This window comes from Ptychodera flava, chromosome 2, assembly GCF_041260155.1.
Source record: "Ptychodera flava strain L36383 chromosome 2, AS_Pfla_20210202, whole genome shotgun sequence".
Taxonomy (NCBI): Eukaryota; Metazoa; Hemichordata; class Enteropneusta; family Ptychoderidae; genus Ptychodera; species Ptychodera flava.
Window position 1 is genome coordinate 21780833 of NC_091929.1, and position 21017 is coordinate 21801849.

At 35.5% G+C, this 21017-nt stretch overlaps 1 protein-coding gene across 2 annotated transcripts; it reads right to left on the reverse strand.

Annotated features, from left to right (window-relative positions):
• Positions 1–3534: 3534 nt before the first annotated feature.
• On the reverse strand, positions 3535–20566 carry LOC139116931 (guanine nucleotide exchange factor for Rab-3A-like). Of its 2 annotated transcripts, none has more exons than XM_070679670.1 (10): positions 20516–20566; positions 16103–16517; positions 15094–15265; positions 13668–13763; positions 11839–11916; positions 10761–10988; positions 9638–9843; positions 9330–9429; positions 8747–8813; positions 3535–5138 (listed from the first exon to the last, which is right to left on the reverse strand). In XM_070679670.1, the coding sequence occupies exons 2-10, from the start codon at positions 16276–16278 to the stop codon at positions 5071–5073; spliced, it is 1191 nt and encodes a 396-aa protein (XP_070535771.1). In that variant the 5' UTR covers positions 16279–16517; positions 20516–20566; the 3' UTR covers positions 3535–5070. The 2 variants fall into 2 exon arrangements, with proteins under 2 accessions (XP_070535771.1, XP_070535779.1); XM_070679678.1 differs by having other exon boundaries at positions 16103–16327; positions 20516–20565.
• Positions 20567–21017: the final 451 nt, after the last annotated feature.

The window sequence follows — 21017 nt, forward strand, 5'->3', positions numbered from 1 at the left end:
TCATTATTTTTTATTTAAAACGTCTGTTGACAGATGACAGTGTGAAATGTTTTTGGCACAGGTTGCATTTATAATAGGTAAGAGGGAGTTGAAAGAGTTCGTAGATATTGCATCCTACCTTCAGGGATCGGAATTTCCTTTCGAGATAAAATCACTAGCTTAACCCCTGCAACATTATGGTTGGGCCCAAGCCCATTGTAAACAATGGTGGGTGTGGACCTGTTTACAGAGAATCGGGGTGAACAGATTGTTAATCAGTGAATAGCCGATTGCTTTCTCAAGGGTGTCAAAAGACAAACACACAACAGACAAATTGAACACCATCACAGACACGACATTCAAAGAACAATTAATTTTACTGAAGGTTTTCAAGCTAACTATACTCACTACATTTGGCACATTTTTTGCTCATAATATGAAAAACAAAGTTCATTTTTACATATGCATAAAAATGGAAGTACTGCAATTAAAGCTGTAATATTGGCAAGGCTGATAGACTTGCATTTTTTCTCTATGGCTTTTGGAAAATCCCCACACATCAAACATATTGACACCAACAAGCCATACAATGTCAGCCAAGACGCTTTGGGCTCCATAAGCTGCTATTTCTTTCATATTTTGCAGTATTTTTGTTCTATCTGTGGTTTATAGTTTATCCTTTACAAAAAAAGACTATAGAATTCTATAGAGTTCTTTAGCTTACAGATACTCCACAGATATACTATAGCAATTTATGGAGTTTTGGCTCCATTTTGTATAGAATTCAACAGAATCCTAGAGCTTATAGATATTCTGTAGATATCTTTAGAAATTCTATAAAAGTTTATGGAAATTTGGCACCATTTCTATAGAATTCTATAGAAAAACAAGATTACATAGAAATCTATAGAAATTTTTTCCACTACCACTGCCAAAATCATGTAGATATGATTAGCATTCAACTTGCCAACACACCCTGTATCTTGTCATGAACAATGTTATTGCTAACAATTAAATTTTAGTCTCTACTTACAGGAAGGCAGTCGTCTGAACTGTGCACGTGAGATTTTCTTGTTTGTTTACAAACAATGTATTCCATGATCTAGATGCATCAAGTCCACATATTTGCAACATTTAAATTTTACAATATTAATTGTTAACAAACATGTTTTAACTTTTAACATAAATTGCCAACATACCCTAGGTACAGTGTTATCATCAGTCGTAGGAGTCCCTGGCAACCTTTGAGCAGAGTTTCGACGACTGCCTCCCTTAAATTCATTTGTCTGCAATAACATTAATACTTTACCAAATGCCTGACATAGGCATGGCTGCATTAGACATCTAAATATATTGCATAAGACATGTAAGAAGCAGATAGACTTGTCTTACAGAACAAAAATATGAGAATATTAGTATGCTTAAAAGTTACAGATGTTGTCCCTTTCATCTAATACACAGCAACTGTAAACAGAGCTTGCTTGTTTATTTACAAATCTACTTATTTTCAGTTTTTCTGTATTGCATCAACTACATATTTGTCCTACTTCATAATGCACAATAAAGTAATGTCTTCACATTGCAACATAGCTTGTTACCTTTATTGTACACAAACATGAGAAAATGTAAAATAATATCTTTCGCCATCGTAATATTTTTATATCAAAATATTTGAGTTCATTCAATATTTAAACTTTTGTCACACTTTACATAAGACATATAAATTATTAGTCAGTTTTTCCTTATAATAATTTCTTTTATCATATCAATGTATTTTATTTGTTCATGGTGATTAAAATGTAAGACTTTCATGCAGATTTTATAATTTGGAATTCACATGAATGGAGAATGGACCTCAGGGATAGATATTTGTACTTTCAATCTTTAAGAAATACAAACGTACTTGTTTGGTCTACCACTTGCAGGCACTCATTTTGAAGCTCATGGAGTATACAAAGTTTTCACTGCTCGCTTTGTGAAAATTGAAAATCTTAATTTGTCCCCTGGACTTAACATGGGATGGTGGCCATCTTGATTTTCAAGTGTTGGCAAATATCTTGTCATTTGTTTCTCTAGTACCAAATTTTGCATGATGACCCCTGATTTTTAATCTTTATTTTAGAACGAATCATGATGAAAGCTTCCTTACTGAAAGTTTGAGTAAGTCTTAAAATTGAAATGCACCTTAATGGCATTTTTTAAATATTACATGACCAAACTTTGCTCATCATAGATTTCTTTGAAAGGGATGAAAATAGGTTAAAATTTTGTAGCTGTCTCCACAATTCTCTTACCTATGCAGGTATATTTTTTAAAGTTTATTTGAACAGAGTTAAACCGTGTAAGACATTTTATTTTCAAGGTTTGAATCAATTTAAACATGGAATTTGTGCTGACATTATTTCCTATTAAAAATTTGTGTCAATAGTGGAATGTGCAACAACTGTGATATGATGTTTTGATTCAATCCATCGTTCAACAGGAGAACGCCCGATTTACAGGATGAGGCACCCACTTGTAACCCATTACCCAATAGAGCAATGGGGAGTAAACTGCCTTGCTAAAGGGCACAACTCGGTGCTGGAGTCTCGAACTCACCATACTCTGACACTGAGTCCGTTATTCTGGATTTACTGGGTCTCAAACTCACCACCCTCTGATAGCGAATCAAGTACCAAAACCACTGCCTCAGGGTGCCTCCAAATATGATGTGACGAAAGTCAAGAAAGTGAAAAAGACAGCTAGCAAATTGTACAACATGAAACGGTTCAAAACAAACAGCAAACTGGAAAATAACAATATTCAAAATCACTGGTATGTGTTTAACAATACAAATGCCAAAAATACTTTAATAATCTATTCAATATGTAAAAGGAGGGACATTATCATAACTTACATGATAACTTTGAATATATTCACACATTCATCTCTTTTTTGGGTGAATGGACTTTTAACAATGACATGACTGTTACTTGTAAGGTAAAAATAAAGAAACAATACTGGCATTTGCTGGCCAAGACTTAACTTGTTATACATGTAAATTTGAATCTGGTATCTCTGAATAGTATCATATACATAACATGTCAGATTAACAAAAATCGTTGAATTTCATGAAAAATTGAAAAAAGTTTGCTCTTTTATACTTAAATTTAAAAGAGTATCAAAAGTATAGCAAAACTTATTGCATAACTGATCATTATTGTTTTTAAAATTAAATGAACTGAGGTATTTCAGTGTCTAAGTTATTGTTGAAAAGATTACACAAACTGGAAAACTAACCATTGCAGACCGACTAAATTTCAAATTTATCATTCACATATATTAGTGATTTTCACTATTCAAGATGTACCTGGAATATTTTACAAAAGAAAATAGCAATAATTATTTGATAAATGACTTCAAAATATCAATTTTATCAAACACTTACACCTGCTTTAACAGCAAATGGGTCTAACCAAATCACTACTAGATGTAGGATTTACATATATTATATATATATATATATATATATATATATATATATATATATATATATATATATATATATTATATATATATATATATATATATATATATATATATATATATATAAAAGAGTTAGGTAGGCAGTAGTATATAACAGTCATAAAAAAGTGGAGACAGTTATATTGGAAGACAATTACAGTGACAGGGAAACCACCAAATTTAAGTTATATGGAGGGACAGAGACAAGATAGTATGAGTAGTAAGAGACAAGAGACCAACAGACAGACAGACAGACAGATAGACAAAGAGACAGACAGACAGAAAAACAGAGACAGAGGCAGAGTGATTCATATACACCCAGATACTTGTTTTAGAAAACCTCAAAGCAAGGAGAAAACAAATGAATCTGACTCAAAAAGTTGCCCCAGAATAGTCTCATAGACGTAATACTGGTATGTGCCAGTAATGAACTAGACAGATGAAATAACCATTGTGAAATACCTTGTATGTAAACATTCTTGTCAGAAATATGTCACAAAGTGATTGGATTAACAATCAATTTATGACACTGACATGGCTTCAGTTTAAATGAAGTATAAAAATTATTTTGACATCAGGATTCAATTGGGCAAATGTCATGATTGCCATTCAGAAACATAAATACTTAATACACTTGTGTCTACATTACAGAAGTCGTGTACAACATTTTTTGAAACCACCTTGCCATAATAAGTCCGTCTCTTCATTAGTAAATGACCTTTAGCCATAATTTGACATTTAGAAAATGGGACAGACAGGTTTCGTTGAGTAAAATACTTGCATGTGCCAAGAAAATATAGATAAAACTTTTGCACTTTCGATAAACGGCATATGTCCCGAAAGTTAAATATGTACACAAAATTTGGTAAGTTTAGGGCTCTTGTATATGTAAGGTTGCTCATGTGTGTCAATAGAGAGATTATTCTCTTGTTGGGGTAAACTTTGGAAAAGGGATTTTTGAATAGTAAATGACGCTGATGTGAATTCGTTTTGAAATATTGAAACTGGAAGTGGATCGTGGATTTAGTCTGGAATCTGAAGAAAACTGTGGCACTGGGAAACATGCATGGATGTTGAAACACTAGTGTAGACTGAGATGTGGCTGGATGCGGTTACCATGGATAGACACAAACGTCTTCAACTTTAATATAGACATGGATGATTGATAAATCACAGTCATATTGTTGTGATGAGTTAGATAATACAACATTGATAATTGCCAAGTTTGGCTAGTTGAAAGATGACACATGCTTCATTCGCCTTGATAGCAGGTAGGTGACAGTGCAGTTGGAAATCTTTGCATATGAATCACCAATAAACAGCACAATTGAATGTGACAAATCTACGCTTACAGTTAGTGACAGAAAAATGAGTTTATGTTTGCTGATTGGACCTGTAGTTAGCATACTTGCTGCAGGGCGTCTGGGTACCTTTCCAAATTATTACAAATCGTGGTTTTAGTTGATTTCTTCCCAACAGTGTTGCACTTTTGCTGAAGACACACAAGGACGGACAGCCTCAGTCAAGTATAACCACTCACATCTGATCAATCCTCACTGAACCCAAGTCGTTACGTTTCATCTGCCACTACACTCCGAGCTTTGCCATGGACATCTCGCAGCGCAGACGGATTATTTCCCAGTATTTGTCTTTTTCTGGAAAACCAAATTTGAAAAAAATTTTCAGATGGGCAGACGCAGCCAATTTTATGTTTTGTATTTTCATTTGGTTTACTAAAATAATTTTATGCATATCTCAGTTGCAAATTATGATACGCTAGGATGAAATATACATGCAAGCAAGTTTTTATTGTTTATTCTTGCCTTGAATTATTGCTGTTTTGAAACAGACAAGACCAGATAAATCGATGACGCAAAAGAGGCATAGCTTTGCTCACTGTGAAATTGCACTCCCTAGTGTGTATCGGATAATCAGTCATTGAAATGTACGTTACTCGAAGGTGAAATGAGACAAATACAGCCATTATAAAACAAATTTATGAGAAGAAATCGCTCATAGCCATGGTATGATAAATGTTAAGTGACAGTTTAAAAATTTAAATCATTGTCTTATTTGCATTACATGTAATAAAATTTAAATCATACAGAACACTGTAAAATGACCCTTTCAGCTTATCTTGGGAAAAGCTTCAAGCCCTTTGAACATTTTATAAATGTTTACACATCTCTCAGAAGTGTTCTCACAAAACAAATGAGGTTTCTTGAGTCAATCTAGGAGTTCAGAGAATTCTAAAAATACAGGCAAAACAACTTGAGATATTTGAGTCAATTTAAGAATTCCTGGAATGTTTTTATATCGAAGAGAGCTATTTTATGTCAGAAGTGAGTTTCACTAGCTTAGAAGGCAAAGCACCTTGAAGAAAGTTGATTTAGTATTATTAACCCTTATTCTCAAGTTCATATATCACCATCAGGTCAAGTTGATTAAAATGTGAAGCAAAACACATCCCATTGGGTGCATTTAAACAAAAAATAAAACATTCGAAGGCCCCCCGAAAACAGGATACTGTAAACACAGCTTTTACTGACAAAAGCTGCTACAACAGACCAAGCCAAGTAGCTGAAAATACATACGGTTTGGCTCAATACTGATTTTTATTGACTTGGCAGATGGGGAAGTGATACTGTCTGGCAGGTAAAGGGTTAATGGAGTAGATAACATACAGTTGTACAATGCTCTCCTTACATAAATTCTTAGTTGAAGAGAAAAGTGAAATTATTCGCTGTTTAAAAGGACAAAGTCTGCCATTTTTGATTAATTTTCTTCGATGCAAGATACTACTTATATTGTTTGACATGTTGAAAGATACTGAATGAATGGGTGACCATGCATATATTTGACCCCAGTTTTAGACATGATACATGAAACCAGCGCAAAAATGAATTAATGGTCATGACCATTAATTCATTTTCGCACTAGTTTCATTTAATTTGTGTAAAACTGGGGTCAAATATATGCATGGTCACCCATTCATTCAGTGTCTTTCAACATGTCAAACAATGTAAGTAGTATCTCGCATCAAACAAAATTCATGAAATGGCAGACTTTGTCCCTTTAGAGAAAGTGTTCACAGGTATTACCAGGGCTCGACGCAAGGTCAAATCATCCACTAGCCCGAAGGACTAGTAGCAGTTCATTTTTAGTAGTCCTAAATGAAATCTACTAGTCCTGCTAAAAGCAAAGCCAAATGTTGCTCTCATGTTGTAAAGAGGTGTACGGTATATGACCATTCTCATATTTTTGTCGCAAAGGTTTTTAAACCCAATAACTAACTTTCATGCAAGACTAGCACATTTGCTTACTGCAAAATGTTTAACTTTGAATCATATATAAACCACAAAAATAACCTGAATGAAATGTCCTGTGTAGGAGGAGAGGTCATGAAAATAGCTTATTACCATCAAGAATAAATTCAGACGTAGGAATGAATTTGTTGGAAAATTCTTCATAGCTCAGGTAGTGCGCCATTAATTTGCAAAGAACATGTTTGTTCATAATGGGGACAGATTTGTTTCTCCAGAACTGAAATTCATACAGCCATTCACAAATGTTCCTGTGGAGTGCCTTCATATTTTTGACATATATCACATTTTAAAATTGACCAGCTTGTGGGGAGGACCTCTCATTTGTAATAATGGTTTGTGAAAAATTTTGTTTTTAATAGTAAAAATGTTGCATTTACCATTTCATGTGCTTGTGTCTTTTATGAGTTTTTGCCAGTTACTGGTCACAAAATGTGATTAGCACAAAAATAACCAATGACTCCCAGAAGTGATTGAATACAACAGTCTGATACACCCATTTCATACGTTGTTTTTTCACTACTGTTTTAAGGTTCACTTCACTATTATTGCCCCAATAATTTACACTTTTCCGCTAGAATGGCAAAACAATACGTTGCTAGCACCAAGTTATCATCGGTGAGGAATTCCCTCACCTGTACAAGCAGTAGCAACTTGCCATAGCACTGTTTTGGCAAGCTAGATGGCTCTTTTTAAGATCAGCTTCAATCAAGCTAGGGGTCTTGACTATATATGGAGGTCTGCATGTGGAGGGATTCTAAAGCAGGGTCAAGCTGGCTACGAACTGTCGGAGGTGTTGTTTGGGAATGCCCCTGAAGAAATCTTGAGAAAAATCTTTTTTGAAAGGCAAGGATACAGTGTTTGAACGAAATTATGGGGTTGCTCATGTTTTTAGGCGAAGTGATGAGCTTCAAGCAACCAAAATACACGACGTGCAGACAATTCCGTTTGATGCTCAGCGTTGAGCCATGTTTCCCGGGGTCATGTTACTATGGCGTGTTAGATTCTCCGTAGCAGGTAAACTGTTTCATTTTAAGTTGGTGATCAATAAAGTTTGCTTCACTGTTTCACTGTCCAATTTGTTTGGGTAAAAGTTAGTTTATTTTTATATAAAATGATCGAGGCTTGGTTCATTCTTATCGAATGAGTGGCCCGGCGTCCCATAGTTTTGTAGCGATAAACTTTCCTGGACAACTACGGAACTTGAAAATTGCACTAGTCCGCAGGACTACCTCCGAAGACATTTTTACTAGTCCTCTTGAAAATTTACTAGCCTCGGGCTAGTGGGCTAGCGCTTATGTCGAGCCCTGAATTACCCTCTGAGAGCATCATAAAAGAAGTACAACTAACACTGTATGGTGATTAGCTTTCAATGGATACACACTGCTGCCATGCCTCTCTTGGGGTACATGTATGTTATGTTGGGATAACGTGATCACACCAGGGCCCAAGAAAAGGTGACCACAATATGGGGGTGGCCTTTCTATAGTGGGTAGGTGTGTTTATTACTTTTGGTGTAGGTGGCCACCAAGTGGTGAATTTAGGAAATGATAACACTGATAATAAAATTCAGTATCACGATATATGTAATTAATATCTGAAACAATTTTGATGCAGCTGTAAATATTGGTCGACTCAAAATAGAGTAATTTCTTGCTTTCAGTCTAAGAAATGGTTGACAGAGATCATTCAAAGTGAAATATGCTGACCATTATGAACAGGTTTTGTTCTAAATTTGAGAAATTCCACGTGACTAGTGATCACATAAGAGGTGGCTGTTCTGTAGAGAGCCTTTAAAATATAAAATACAGCAGGAATGCAAGAAGGTGACCACTATAAAGAGGTGACTGCTCTGTAAGGGTGATCACTACGACAGGTTTGTCAATATATGCAAACTGTGTTGAGAGTTTTTATTTCCAGAAATGTGAATTATTTCTTACCGTCTGCTTTGACAAGACCTTGCCGAATGTACCGTAAATATGTGTAAAAATCACAAACTTTTGTTATCTGCAACAAAAATACAAGGTAAGGCAGGTAAATGGCTGAGTCATTAATTGTATGTGGTGATTGGTTGGTGATGAGTTGAAATAACCAATCAGCAGTAGGCTTTCAAACTTTCAAAAAGGTTACTTTCCACCAATCAGAACAATGCTTCCTGTGTGTAAGTGACTTTTCAGTCATAAGTAAACTATTGTGAATGTATACGAATAAGCAGAATTATGGGAACAGAAGGAGTCACTTTGATATACTATAGCAACAGTAATTTTCCATGATTTTTCACTTGTTTTGTCTTTTGTTGACTACAGTTTCTTGTTCTACTTCCCAAATCATTTTGAGATACACAGTATTCAGCTTGTTCATGTGTAGACTGCATTGTTATTGTTGACAAGTGAATTCTGGTCTCGACTAGAGTCCAAATGTAAACAATAACAGTGCATTCTACACATATTTGATATAGACAGTGTGAATGATTGAATGAATGAATGATTGATTGAATGAATGAATGAATGAATGAATGCTCACCCTGTCTCGGCAGTTTGACGTGATATTGTGCCACCTGTCAGTTTCACCCAGACGGAATCTGTACTTACAAACTTTCTGCACACCAGTTAATGCACATTTTCTATAGAACAATAGAATACAACGGGCGGCATTAATTTCAACATTATGCGAAAGAAGTTCAGGAAGTATCTTAATCAATCTTCTTTTGCCTGGAGTAGGAGCTATCGACATCTTTTAAGTAACAGTATGGGTGTACTACGTGCTGAAGTGAATTTGAACTTGTAGACAGGAAGAGTACTATTGACAGAGTAACAAAATGAGGTACTTACTTTGGGTAGGAAGATAGCATTATTGGTTCCATACATAGAGAATTTTCCTCAATGCAACTCAAGAGGGCGCTAGAGAGTTCTCCATTCATGAAGTTCAGGCAAGGAAGGACGTCCTCTGTGAGTATCCTCTTCATGAAATTGGAGTCCCTCACTATTGAAGCTTCCCCCTTCCACGTCATGAACTCTTTGTATAGTAATGGATCAATCTGGGGGGGGGGAGAGAGAGAGAGAGAGAGAGAGAGAGAGAGAGAGAGAGAGGATGTACACATTATCATTGATACAACTACATCATGAACGATTTTGTTTTTACCAAGAATTATTAGATCTTGAAGTCTGAATGAGATCAAAGTGTGCACCATTTGCCTTTAATATTTGATAAATTCAACGTAGGAAATGACTCATATTTCATTGATGCACTTGCCACCTACCATGGTACTTCAGAGATACAAGACTATATATTATAGCCCGAACATGGGACTATGTGCCCGAGGGCAGGTGACCATTTGCCCAACGTATAAGGAGGGCAAATGGTCTCCTGCCCCGAGGGTAATTTGCGCTATGTTTTTATTACATGCCTCTCTTACACAGTTTTCACTCAAAATATTTAGATTTATTGGCAAATGATAATCCAATGCTTTATTTCCATCTCAGACAAAAATCTGTAAACAATGGAACGATTTTCATCATCGAATGGCGCAATGATATATTTAAACTACTGTTATGTGGTTTATCAAATTTTTTTTCTGCAACATTTTCCAAAACCGGATTTCCTGTGCAAAACATGAAATTTCGACATTTTTACATAAAAAAGTTGTCAAGTTGAAAAAGTTCTGGTCCACTTTCAGTCCAATGATGACTATGCTGCCCGCAACGTCATCGACGAGTTACCATTGAATCCTATGGAACACGCGACGTTCGATATACGAGGCATGTAATAATGCAGCCACTGGACTTACATGTACACTGGACAAAGGGTTTCACAGCTTCATGAAGCTAGGGAGGCCTTAAGGAAGTTGTGCATTGCTGTAAAGTTTTGTGTGTGTGTCTGTGCATATATCTGTCTGTCTGCGTTTGCGTATCTGTACACACAGACAATCTGTACAAACAGACAACAAATCCTTACCTCTCTACCGGTACTGTCTGTCTCGTTGCTCTTTGTTTGCATTTGCATCTGAGCCAGACCGCCGACACTTTTAGCTTTCTGATGCGTCGGTACAAAAGGCTGCTGCTTAGATGAGTGATGGCTGGAGCCGCGGTGAAATCCCAGCTTGGACTTCCTGTAGTGCATGCTGGGAGTCGACGTTATCACCAGCGTCTTCAGAGCACTGACCTCTGCTTGGAGAACATCAATCTGCGAAGAAAAACGATGATGAGAATCAGACTGGATGTTCACGTAAGCAAATCTACCTGACAACAGGGAATAAAACTTGAAACTTTTGACTGTTAGTTGAAGCAAAATATTAGACACCAGCCAAGACTGACAATAGGGTAAGGACTTCAGTTAGGGGTTGTTATGTTTGACCACTGGGGGCAGTCCAACTTGTGACATGAAACAAAAGTGGGCAACATGACACTCACAGAGGTGACTGGGCACCAAAACAGGTAACATTCAAAATGGGGCTGGTGGCGATATTCCTCATTATATAAACAGATTTCAAAGGAGCTGCATAAAGTGTACTTCAGTGACAAAGCTCCAATAGCATTTAGATTTTTCAGTGGTAAGATTGTAAAAGTACCCAGGTAGTGGACAAATCTATATGAACATACTGAGGTGTTGCAACTGTCCATGTGCTTGTTGTGAAAATACTTGACTGTGACATTTTGGAGAATGGTTGCGTGTGTTGACTTTTTATGCATTTAAAATTGCAATCTGTCTCACAATTGACAAAGACTCAGTGACCTATATGAGTATTGACAGACAAGACTGTGATTAGAATACCCTTTAACCCTATGGGTGCTGTAATTTCCCCACCAAAATTTTGGTACAACATTTTACCAATTTTCATGAATTTTTCTGTAATTTTTTTGACAATTTTGGACTGAATGGACATCACATTTCATTGGCTACAGTTTTTGATCAAAATATTGGCAAAAATCTGAAAAAAATTAAATGGGGTATCTTTCATATAGGCAACAAAAATTGACTTTGGCGCTCAACGGGTTAAAGGCATCAAGGCATGAGATAATCCTGAGGGACTTACTTTACTCAGAGCTTCCTGGCACTGTTTCTCTGCTGCAGCTCTCTTGACGTTTGCCTCATTCACCATACCATGGGCTTCCTAAAATGTAACAAAAAATGTATATCAGTACACAATTATGTACAAAACAATGAAACAGTACATGTAGAAAATTCAAATGTTAGATCTCTTTAAAACATCTCTAGACATGAAATACTCCATATAAATAGTATACATTGCTTGAAAAGTCAGTCAATTCGATGAAATGTAATTAGTACTGCAAGAATCTTTTTCATCCGTGTTTTCAGATAAAGGTATTCTCTTTCAAAATCAAGAATAAAAATCGGGAGTAACAGTGCCAAGTTTGGTACTAGAGAAACAAATAACCCAAGATTTACCGATATTTAAATTCAAATGGCTGCCATCCCTGTGTTAACTCTATGGAAAAATTAAATTTGATGATTTTTGAAAAACTAAGACAATAAAAATTTTTCTCATATCGAGAGCTTTAAAATGAACCCAACAAGTGGTAGATCAGAAAAGAATTGTAAAAATTTCAGAGTCTGAATATCTGTCCCTGAGGCGTGTTCTACCTTAAGGGAGAATGGACCTCCAGGTCAGATACTCAGACTCCCAAACTTTTACAATTCTTTTCTAATCAACAACTTGTGGGTTCTCATTTTAAAGCTCTTGGAGTAAGAAATATTTTTCACTGTCTTATAGTTTTTTAAGAAATCGCAAATTTTATTTTTCCCATAGAGTTTACACTGGACCCCCACAATGGTACACCATAAAAGTACAGAACAAATTAGAGAGTGTGAATATCTGTACCTTAGGTGCTTTCTGCCTTAACTGCAAATGGTTTGCCATACTTTCCTTCAATTTATGACAATATTCGATAAATCTTTACTGAGTAAACCAAACTGAATGAGTTTGTTTTATGTAATTGTATAAGTAGCAATTTACCTTTGGGCCATGTATATACATTTCATGGATCTATTTTAAATTTTTACTAATTTGGTTTTCAGTAACATATGTCATCAACACAATTATCATCACAAGCATCAATATTATCATTGTTATCATCATAATAATCATTTCCTCATCCTACGATTACATTCAAGGAGTAAGATTTAAGACTGATTATCCAGCATACAAGGTCCATACACTCGAAGTCACATAAAGTTCAAGGACTTTGAAGGACCTTTCAGCAATTTTCACAGAATTTCCATTTTCCACATATCATTTTCACAATATATTACTTTATATTCATTTTACATATCATTTTTATGACATCACAACTGATCATCTTGTCATTGTTGAAAATTGTGGATGGATCATCAGTTTTCCCAGACTTTCCAGGACTCAATGTCATTTCCAAAGACTTTTCCAGAAGGCTCTAAAATTCAGGATCTGTCAAGGACTTAAAAAGCTGCATATATGTGTACATTCTCCTATATCTCTTTCATATTTCTGTGAACCTAACAAAGTACATGACTACAATGATATGTACTTTTTGCTACTTCCTGATGTGTTCGATAAAGCTCCCTGGTGTTAATGGCAGAGTCTTTAATCCTTTGAGTGCTGTAATTCCCCCCCACCCCCCCTAATTTCAGTTCAACATTTTACAAATTTTTAAGAATTTTCTGTAATTTTTTTGATAATTTTGGACTAAATGGAAATATCTTTTCATAGGCTACAGTTTTTGACCAAAATTTAAGGAAAAACCTGAAAAAAATCGTCTACATCTGAAAAAAATTGTTTGCATTATTTATATTCTAAAAAGGCAACAAAAACTGACTTTGGCACTCAAAGGGTTGACAGTGTCCCCTCCCATCTCTTCCCCTCTTTACCTGGAATAGACTGGCAGTGAGTTCTTCCAACTCTTTGTCCATCTCACTCTGTACACGGGAAAGTTTCGCCACTTCTTCATCTTTAAGTTGTAGCGCCTGTAAACACACATACACAAACACAACACAAAAGACAGAGAAAACAAGATGACGTAGTACACAAATCTTAAAAGAAACCTACATCACCGTAGACACTACATTACACAATTCACTCTTGCTTTGATTTCAAGTTGACACAAGGTTAGGACACCCACTGCAGTGTTGTTTTGATCAATCAATCTTTTGAGTCCAAATATTCAAAGGTCCATGAACCATTGTGAGAATTAATTATTAGATCCTGGCCTTGAACATAACTACATTTATCCTGTTGTATTATTTTCTACTAAACACAAAGACATGGGTACTGTACATGGTTCATGACTTTTGGTCAGAAAAATTTTTCTGTTGATTACAAGTTGTGATGCATTTAATTTGCATAGTCAAACAATTCTCATGAATACACTTTGCATAATTTAATACATTTATTGGGAAATCTAAAATTAGATTTAGACAGTCATGGGATAAGTAACATGCCACTTGATTTATATGATAAACAAAATGACTGTTCTGAATATTAGACCATTAGACTATACAATCAATCAATCAATCAATCAATCAATCAATCAATCAATCAATATATCAATCAGTCAATCAAGCAATCAATCAGCATTAGAATCTGCAACTATTTTGATCTGTGAGTTGTCAATTTTCTTTCAAAAGTTTCAAAGCTTGTAGATTCTAAGATGAGTCGTGCTGGTGAAGGAGTTGCATATGAAACAAAACAAAGTTTTCAGTAGTATTTCAGTAGTATAAGTTACAAATATTCTTCTTGGAAGAAATGAAGTGGTGGAGTCTGGTTGCCAATATCTTTGCATCAGATTTTTTCCTTCAAAGCTGGGAAAAACAAACAACTTCAGCAAATAGACAAGAGCTGGGGATTGATATGAAATTGAAGGTGTGTATGATTCCTGATATGTTCATGGACTTGGTTCAAGTTGGGGAACTTTTGTGTCTTTTCTATTTCATACAAACCTATTTGAAATTTGGTAGTCCAGGTCAGGTTTCCCTAGTTATCAAACGAGATGCCTTTTGAGTCAGTGTAGTAGAGAGGTTTTTCCGTGATATCGAGTGAAACTTCCCTGTATCGTGTTCACCCTACTCATCATGTTCGCCCCACTCACACGTTTCATTTGACAACAGGACTAATATCGTGCTCACCCCACTCGCACATTCACACTCACAAACGAACTGAGTCCAGTACGATTACTGTGAATTCTTTGAGCTAAATATACAAAGTACGCATTTGCAAAATGGTGCAAAGTAAAACACTTGTCATATATATACATGTGCATTAGACTAAACTACATGAACACATGATATTAACACTCACTTCCTGAGCTCGCTTTAGTTCACCCTGCAACCTTTCCACTGCCTGTATGCGAGCAGACTCCGCCACCGATGAACTTTTCAGAGTTGTGTCGTGAGCAGCGCCCTCTACCTGGCAATGTTCGCCATCACCTTCTCCACAGCTGGTGACATTGAACTTGATTACTTCTCCATTTCTTTGCGAGAGAGAGAGAGAGAGAGAGAGAGAGAGAGAGAGAGAGAGAGAGCTTTCAGTTTTAGATACTTATTTATAACTTGTTTTAGAAATCTGTGAAATAGCAAAGCTGTAACTGCAATAATTGTAGCCTTGGTTGGCCGTGGGGCTTAGGCTTCTGTCATGCGGCTCCTGTCTTGCCCCTGGTTTGGGCAAGGTGCGAGCCGCACACCAGAAGCCCAATCCCCACCAACCAAGGCTACAATTATTGCAGCTAGCAAAGCTGATGACCTGAAGGGACAGTACCTGTAATATTTATACAGACAGTTATGTTTTTTGTCTCATGACTACATATTTCCTCGTCATCTCTTGCATGTATGTTGAAACATAAGGTATTAACATTGCTAACATGGTGAATTGTGTTGACCAAATGAATTTAAGTACTGAAGAGAATTCAGTTGTCAACAAGAGCATGCATTTAATATGATTCTCAAAGTTCAGGTTCAAAACATGTACGCCTAGTGGACAGATATTCAGATTCTCAATTTATTACAGTACAATTCCTTTTCTGGTCTACCACTTGTAGAGGCTCATTTTGAAGATCGTAGAGTAAGTAATGGTTTAGTTTCATGAAATTCAAAATTTAACTTTTCCCCATAGAGTTACATGTAACTGTCGCATTGGTACTCTATAGCACACAAATGTATATCAGTTCTTTTGGTATAGAAGTTTTTGCTGTAATAAGGTCAAGTGACTTTATATTATTAAAAACCAGCTTGTTGTTCAGTAACAAAAACCTTCTTTGTCCTCAAATTTCAATCATTATACAGAAATTGAATATGTAAACTACTGTACATACCCATTTGACGCTGCTTTCTCAGAGTATAGACATCCATCCCCGTTCCCATGGCAACTGGCTGCCTCTCCGTCATCATCTTCATCATCACAATCTTGAGGCAGTCTTTGACTGAGAATTGGAACACTTTTTGCTCTGGTCATTTCACTACCGGGAATAGTGAGCGTATTCTCCATCATGTTGTTCTGGTATATTTACAAACTCCTCTTCCTTAAATTTCACTTATTTCTGGTGAAAATTTAAATAAGATTTATCCCTCCTGAAGTCAGATTTCAAAACATTCGGATGGAAAGTTCAAGTCGTAGGATACATCATACATACTTCATGGAAGAAATAATTTATGATGTTTGTGTTGTGGCTTGCAGACACAGTATAACTGCTTTTTGCCCCAGGCACTCATGCATGGCACCATAAGATTCTGAAAAACAATAAAGAAAAGCACTTTGAGCGCTAAAGTCTATTTTTGTCATCTTTATAAAACATATACTCTAGTAATTTTTTTTTAGATTTTTGCCAAAATTTTATAAAAGACTGTAGCAAATAAAATATGATGTCTATTTGGTCAAAATTATCCAAAAAATTACAGAAAAATTTGCTGAAAACTGGTAAAATGTTAATAAAATTTTGGTGGAAAAAAATTACGGCATTCAAAGGGTTAAGGCATCAACAACATGCAACAAAATATAAAGATTGATTCAGTTCAGGGTACAAAGGTGAAAGGTTAACCAATTACTCTACAGTATGAGCAGTTTCCATGGTAGCATCAACCATTAACAGGCATCGCTACTTCCAAGCAGGGACTTCAACCCTGGAAATGGGAAGTCTGCGCATAAATTTCACAGCATCATGTGCATGGATTTATGAGGCAATAACACGGCGCGAAAATGAATTTCAGCAGTTTAATCACACGGTGAACGTGACCAAGGATCAGATTTCTCTGTTCTCAATCATCACCTTACAGTTTGAAATTCTTCCTTGTCAGCCAGGCAGCAATCTATCACCTTTGAGCAGTAAATTATCATACAGTGAAATTTTTGTCCTCTTTTATTAACTTGCTGGTATGCAGCTAAACAACAGAATACTTTTCTTAAACTAGATTACATCATATTTGAATCTTATGGCACCATTAAAAGCAGAAATTTCCACCAAAATTTCTGTCTGCCTATATTATTTTAATGTACACATATATTTGTACATACTATATTGTGGCCAGAATGCAAGGAAATGTTAGAGAGGGTCACAAAATATTTTATATAGCATAGCTAGCAGGTATGTATAAAGTTGTCCCATATAGTGATGTAATCATGACATGGTACCATACTGTAGTACACATTTACATACGTTTTCAAATATCAGTGAAAACAGATATACTTTACATGTACAAAAACTGACATAAACTTCCTGTTTGCAATACAATTATTTACAACACTCTGAACAATCGCTCACCCATAGAGCTCCATAAACCTGAACTGCTTATGTGTTTTATATCGTTTTTGTTTTGTCTGATACTGTACTTAGAATTAGTAATACCACTAAAATTACTCGCTCATTTTTGATGGTGAAGACATCTAATTATGCCATCTTCTTACTCAAGGAGAAATTGTAAGGTTCATGTAATAAAGGATTTGTAGACCTGACACATTGAATAAGTAGGTTACAAAATCTGTTTCCTGAATTCAGATTACTGAAGTGTTTACAACTGTTATCTCAAAACTGATGTAATATTGCTATGCACACTGCATTAATACCATTCACTATAAACTTAACCAGAATCACCTAAAATTACCAATTCTGAGGAAATGACAAAATATGGCATACAATACTGCATGTTTTTTGTTTGCATGAAACTTTGTCAATGGGTGACATGCATACAGTGTTCTTCATGGCTTAGAAAAACAAGAGGGGTGGCCAATTTACAAACAATGCATAATTTGCATATTCCTTTGTTGTTAAAATGAATTCTTTTGTACATTTATTAACATATGAATTAATTGCTCCAAAAAAGAGGGGTGGCTTACTACCCTTATAAAACCCCTTGTACTCTGATACATATGTATGTCATGAATGTATTGAGCTCTGTTGGCTATACATCACTTAGATGCATTTCAATCATTCTTGTTTGTGAATGTAGTTCTGAGCTCTCAAAATACAAATTCCTCTAGGTTTCAACATTTTTTTAAAAGTATGAATCCTGTAAGTGTGTTAAGTTCTACAATAGTTGTCTTTTAGCAAACACTCATCTTAATCTTTGATGCCACTACTTTAATTTTTTTTTTCTATATTTACCGGCAGGATGTCTTTTTAGCTAAATTAAAAAACCTGTTGATCCCAATAAAAATCAGAAAATGTTAAAAATACATGTGGCAAATTCAAACTGTTTTACAGTACGTTGTCAATGATAATAACTGCATTTTGTTCAAAGTAGAAATTAATTTGAAAACGATGACATCGTATATTGTAAAGGTCTTGAATTGCCAAGCAAACATTCCTCTTTTACATTTAAACATTACTGGATAAAAACAGAAAAGATGGGATTATTCCGAAACAAAGATACTGACAACACAATCTAGGTTACAGATATTGTCCCTCTGACTACATCCAGATAATCTACAAGGTGAAAGGGATCTTGCACACCTCTATTTTTACGAGCCACCTTTTCATATGTTAATTTCATTACCTTTATCTTCTAACATGTACATTTATTATGCTAGAGCCGATAAAATGTGATTAAATATGTGTAATCTACAAGGTGAAAGGGACATTGCATCCCTCTGTTTTCTTGAAGCCACCTATTCATATGCTAAAAACCATAAAAAGATTACAATTTTCACAACAAAAGAATATGCAAATATGCATTGTCATGTAAATTGCCACCCCTCTATTTGTGCTAGGTGTGGAGAACTGTACACAATTCATTGTATGCAAATTCATGTACTTGCTACCTGTAAAGCTACAAATTTCGTCATATTTTAACCAGCTCAAAGCCTGGAATAGCATAATAAATTTAAAAGTTAGAAGATAAAAGTAATAAAGTTAAAGCTACTCCAATAAATTTGACCCAATTTTTAATGTGGCTGAGTAAATTCACATTCACATATTGGTACATGAAACTAACCATAGTGAATGCAGTTAAAACTTTTGCTGAAATTCACCTGAGCACTTAGCCAGGAATTCCTGTCAGTTTGTAAATAGTGTGTAGCAAAATACATTTTTGACAGTTCTGTTTGTTTAGTAGTTTTTAATGAAGCTTGAAGTTGGGCTGTATGAAGAATAGTTCTATGTATAGTAACAGTGACATGTGAGTGCTTGGGGTATATAATAGAGAGTATGCACTGGTAACTGTACATATAAAATAGATAATATCATCTTATCTTAGGGTTCATCATGATTCAACATGAGACAAGTTTTTGAAGATTATGATCTTCTCTCTGGCGTGCCCTAACCCTCACAGCTGGAATTGTTCTTAAAACAGAAAGCATCGAATATGTAAAATTCAGTCATATTTAATATTCTGAAGTTCTAACAGTAAAAATTACTGTATTTTACAGATAATGACCTTGAATAATTTGTTATTTTAAAACCACCACCTTTTCCATATATCATCAAATTACATTCATATAATTTCAATGCGCCACCAAACAACCTTATGTGTGAACCATATATGTAGATAGAAAGACATGTTCCTTGTAGTTTGAAGTCATAGCTATCAATATCATAACAGTATGAGCGAATCCATTGTTCATGTTGTAGTCAAAGTACAACAGGTACCGCCGGTTGTCTTATCGCATCGATTATCATGGAGGTCAAAGTGAGTCCCCAGTCAATGACATAAGGTTTATTAATACAGACGAAAATGCACAGGATGGCGACTTCCTTGTACTCTGTGATCTGCACCTACACTACAGAGATTGAGACCAAATGAACAACTGCCATCGCAATAAGTCAATATGCCATGTTTATTGTTATTTTAATAGTAATAGCGGCGTCCCTTGAGGGTTCTCTATAATGTCTTGAGAGCTCCTCGAGATGTAAGATCTGAGGCGACGATCATTTTTTTTTTACAAATACATGTATATAAACATCGTGCCATCGAAAACTGACCTTGACAACGCCCACTAAATAATCCAACAATACTAAGCGCAAAAAAGTAAAAACAACGAAACAGCAAAGAGCAATTCAGCAAAAGTGCAGACTTCTTGTGTTTTCGCTGGCTTTCTCAAGGTCAACTTATGTCGCCCAAGGCGGTATATTTTCGGTAGCAGAACAAACAACAAACATGTTATTTTGTCAAACGGGTAGATGATATATAATAACGCTCGATTTGTTTACAGGTTGACAGTTTAAGCGGGTAAGTATCATAGAATTCCAAAATCTTTGAAAATTTACAAGCGTAACGACAGAAAAACGCCTACTTACGGTACAATGTTGCATCAAGGATACCGGGAGGACGCCGCCATATGTAATGTATCACGTGATCATGTTTGGATTTGACTACTATTTCATAGGTGAAGGGGGTTGGCAAACTATAAATAAAATTCACAGATGATTCTGTAAATTCAATGACATATGATCGAAATGAAAAACAATTTTATTCGTTGAGTAAAGTGTCGAACACCGTTTGATTTAAAGTGTTGTTCAACTGGTGCTTCCACCCTACAAATGTAATGGATTCGACTTCGACCGGTCACCTGACTGTTGTCAGCTGGTTAACTATGTGGACTTCCTTTCGATCGTGGGCACTAAATTTCTCTCTCTAGGTCATTTAGAATCAACAAAACTTGGTCCAAGAGGTAAGAAAAGGTATCTTATTAACTTTTCCGGCAAACGTGGTTCGATTCCGTACTTTCAGAGCAGAAATGGGTCGACTAATTGGTCTCGTTGCCGCGGCAAATGTAAAACCAGACTTGTGGAAGTTATT

Bases quoted from the DNA above. Each gene is read 5' to 3' on its own strand.
- LOC139116931 (XM_070679670.1), bottom strand. From the start codon at position 16,278: ATGATGGAGAATACGCTCACTATTCCCGGTAGTGAAATGACCAGAGCA. The intron at 15,266-16,102 runs GTATGTACAGTA...TCTCTCGCAAAG, and splicing joins GAGAAAGCAGCGTCAAATGG to AAATGGAGAAGTAATCAAGT. The intron at 5,139-8,746 runs GTAAGAAATAAT...TTGGTTTTCCAG, and splicing joins AGGTCTTGTCAAAGCAGACG to AAAAAGACAAATACTGGGAA.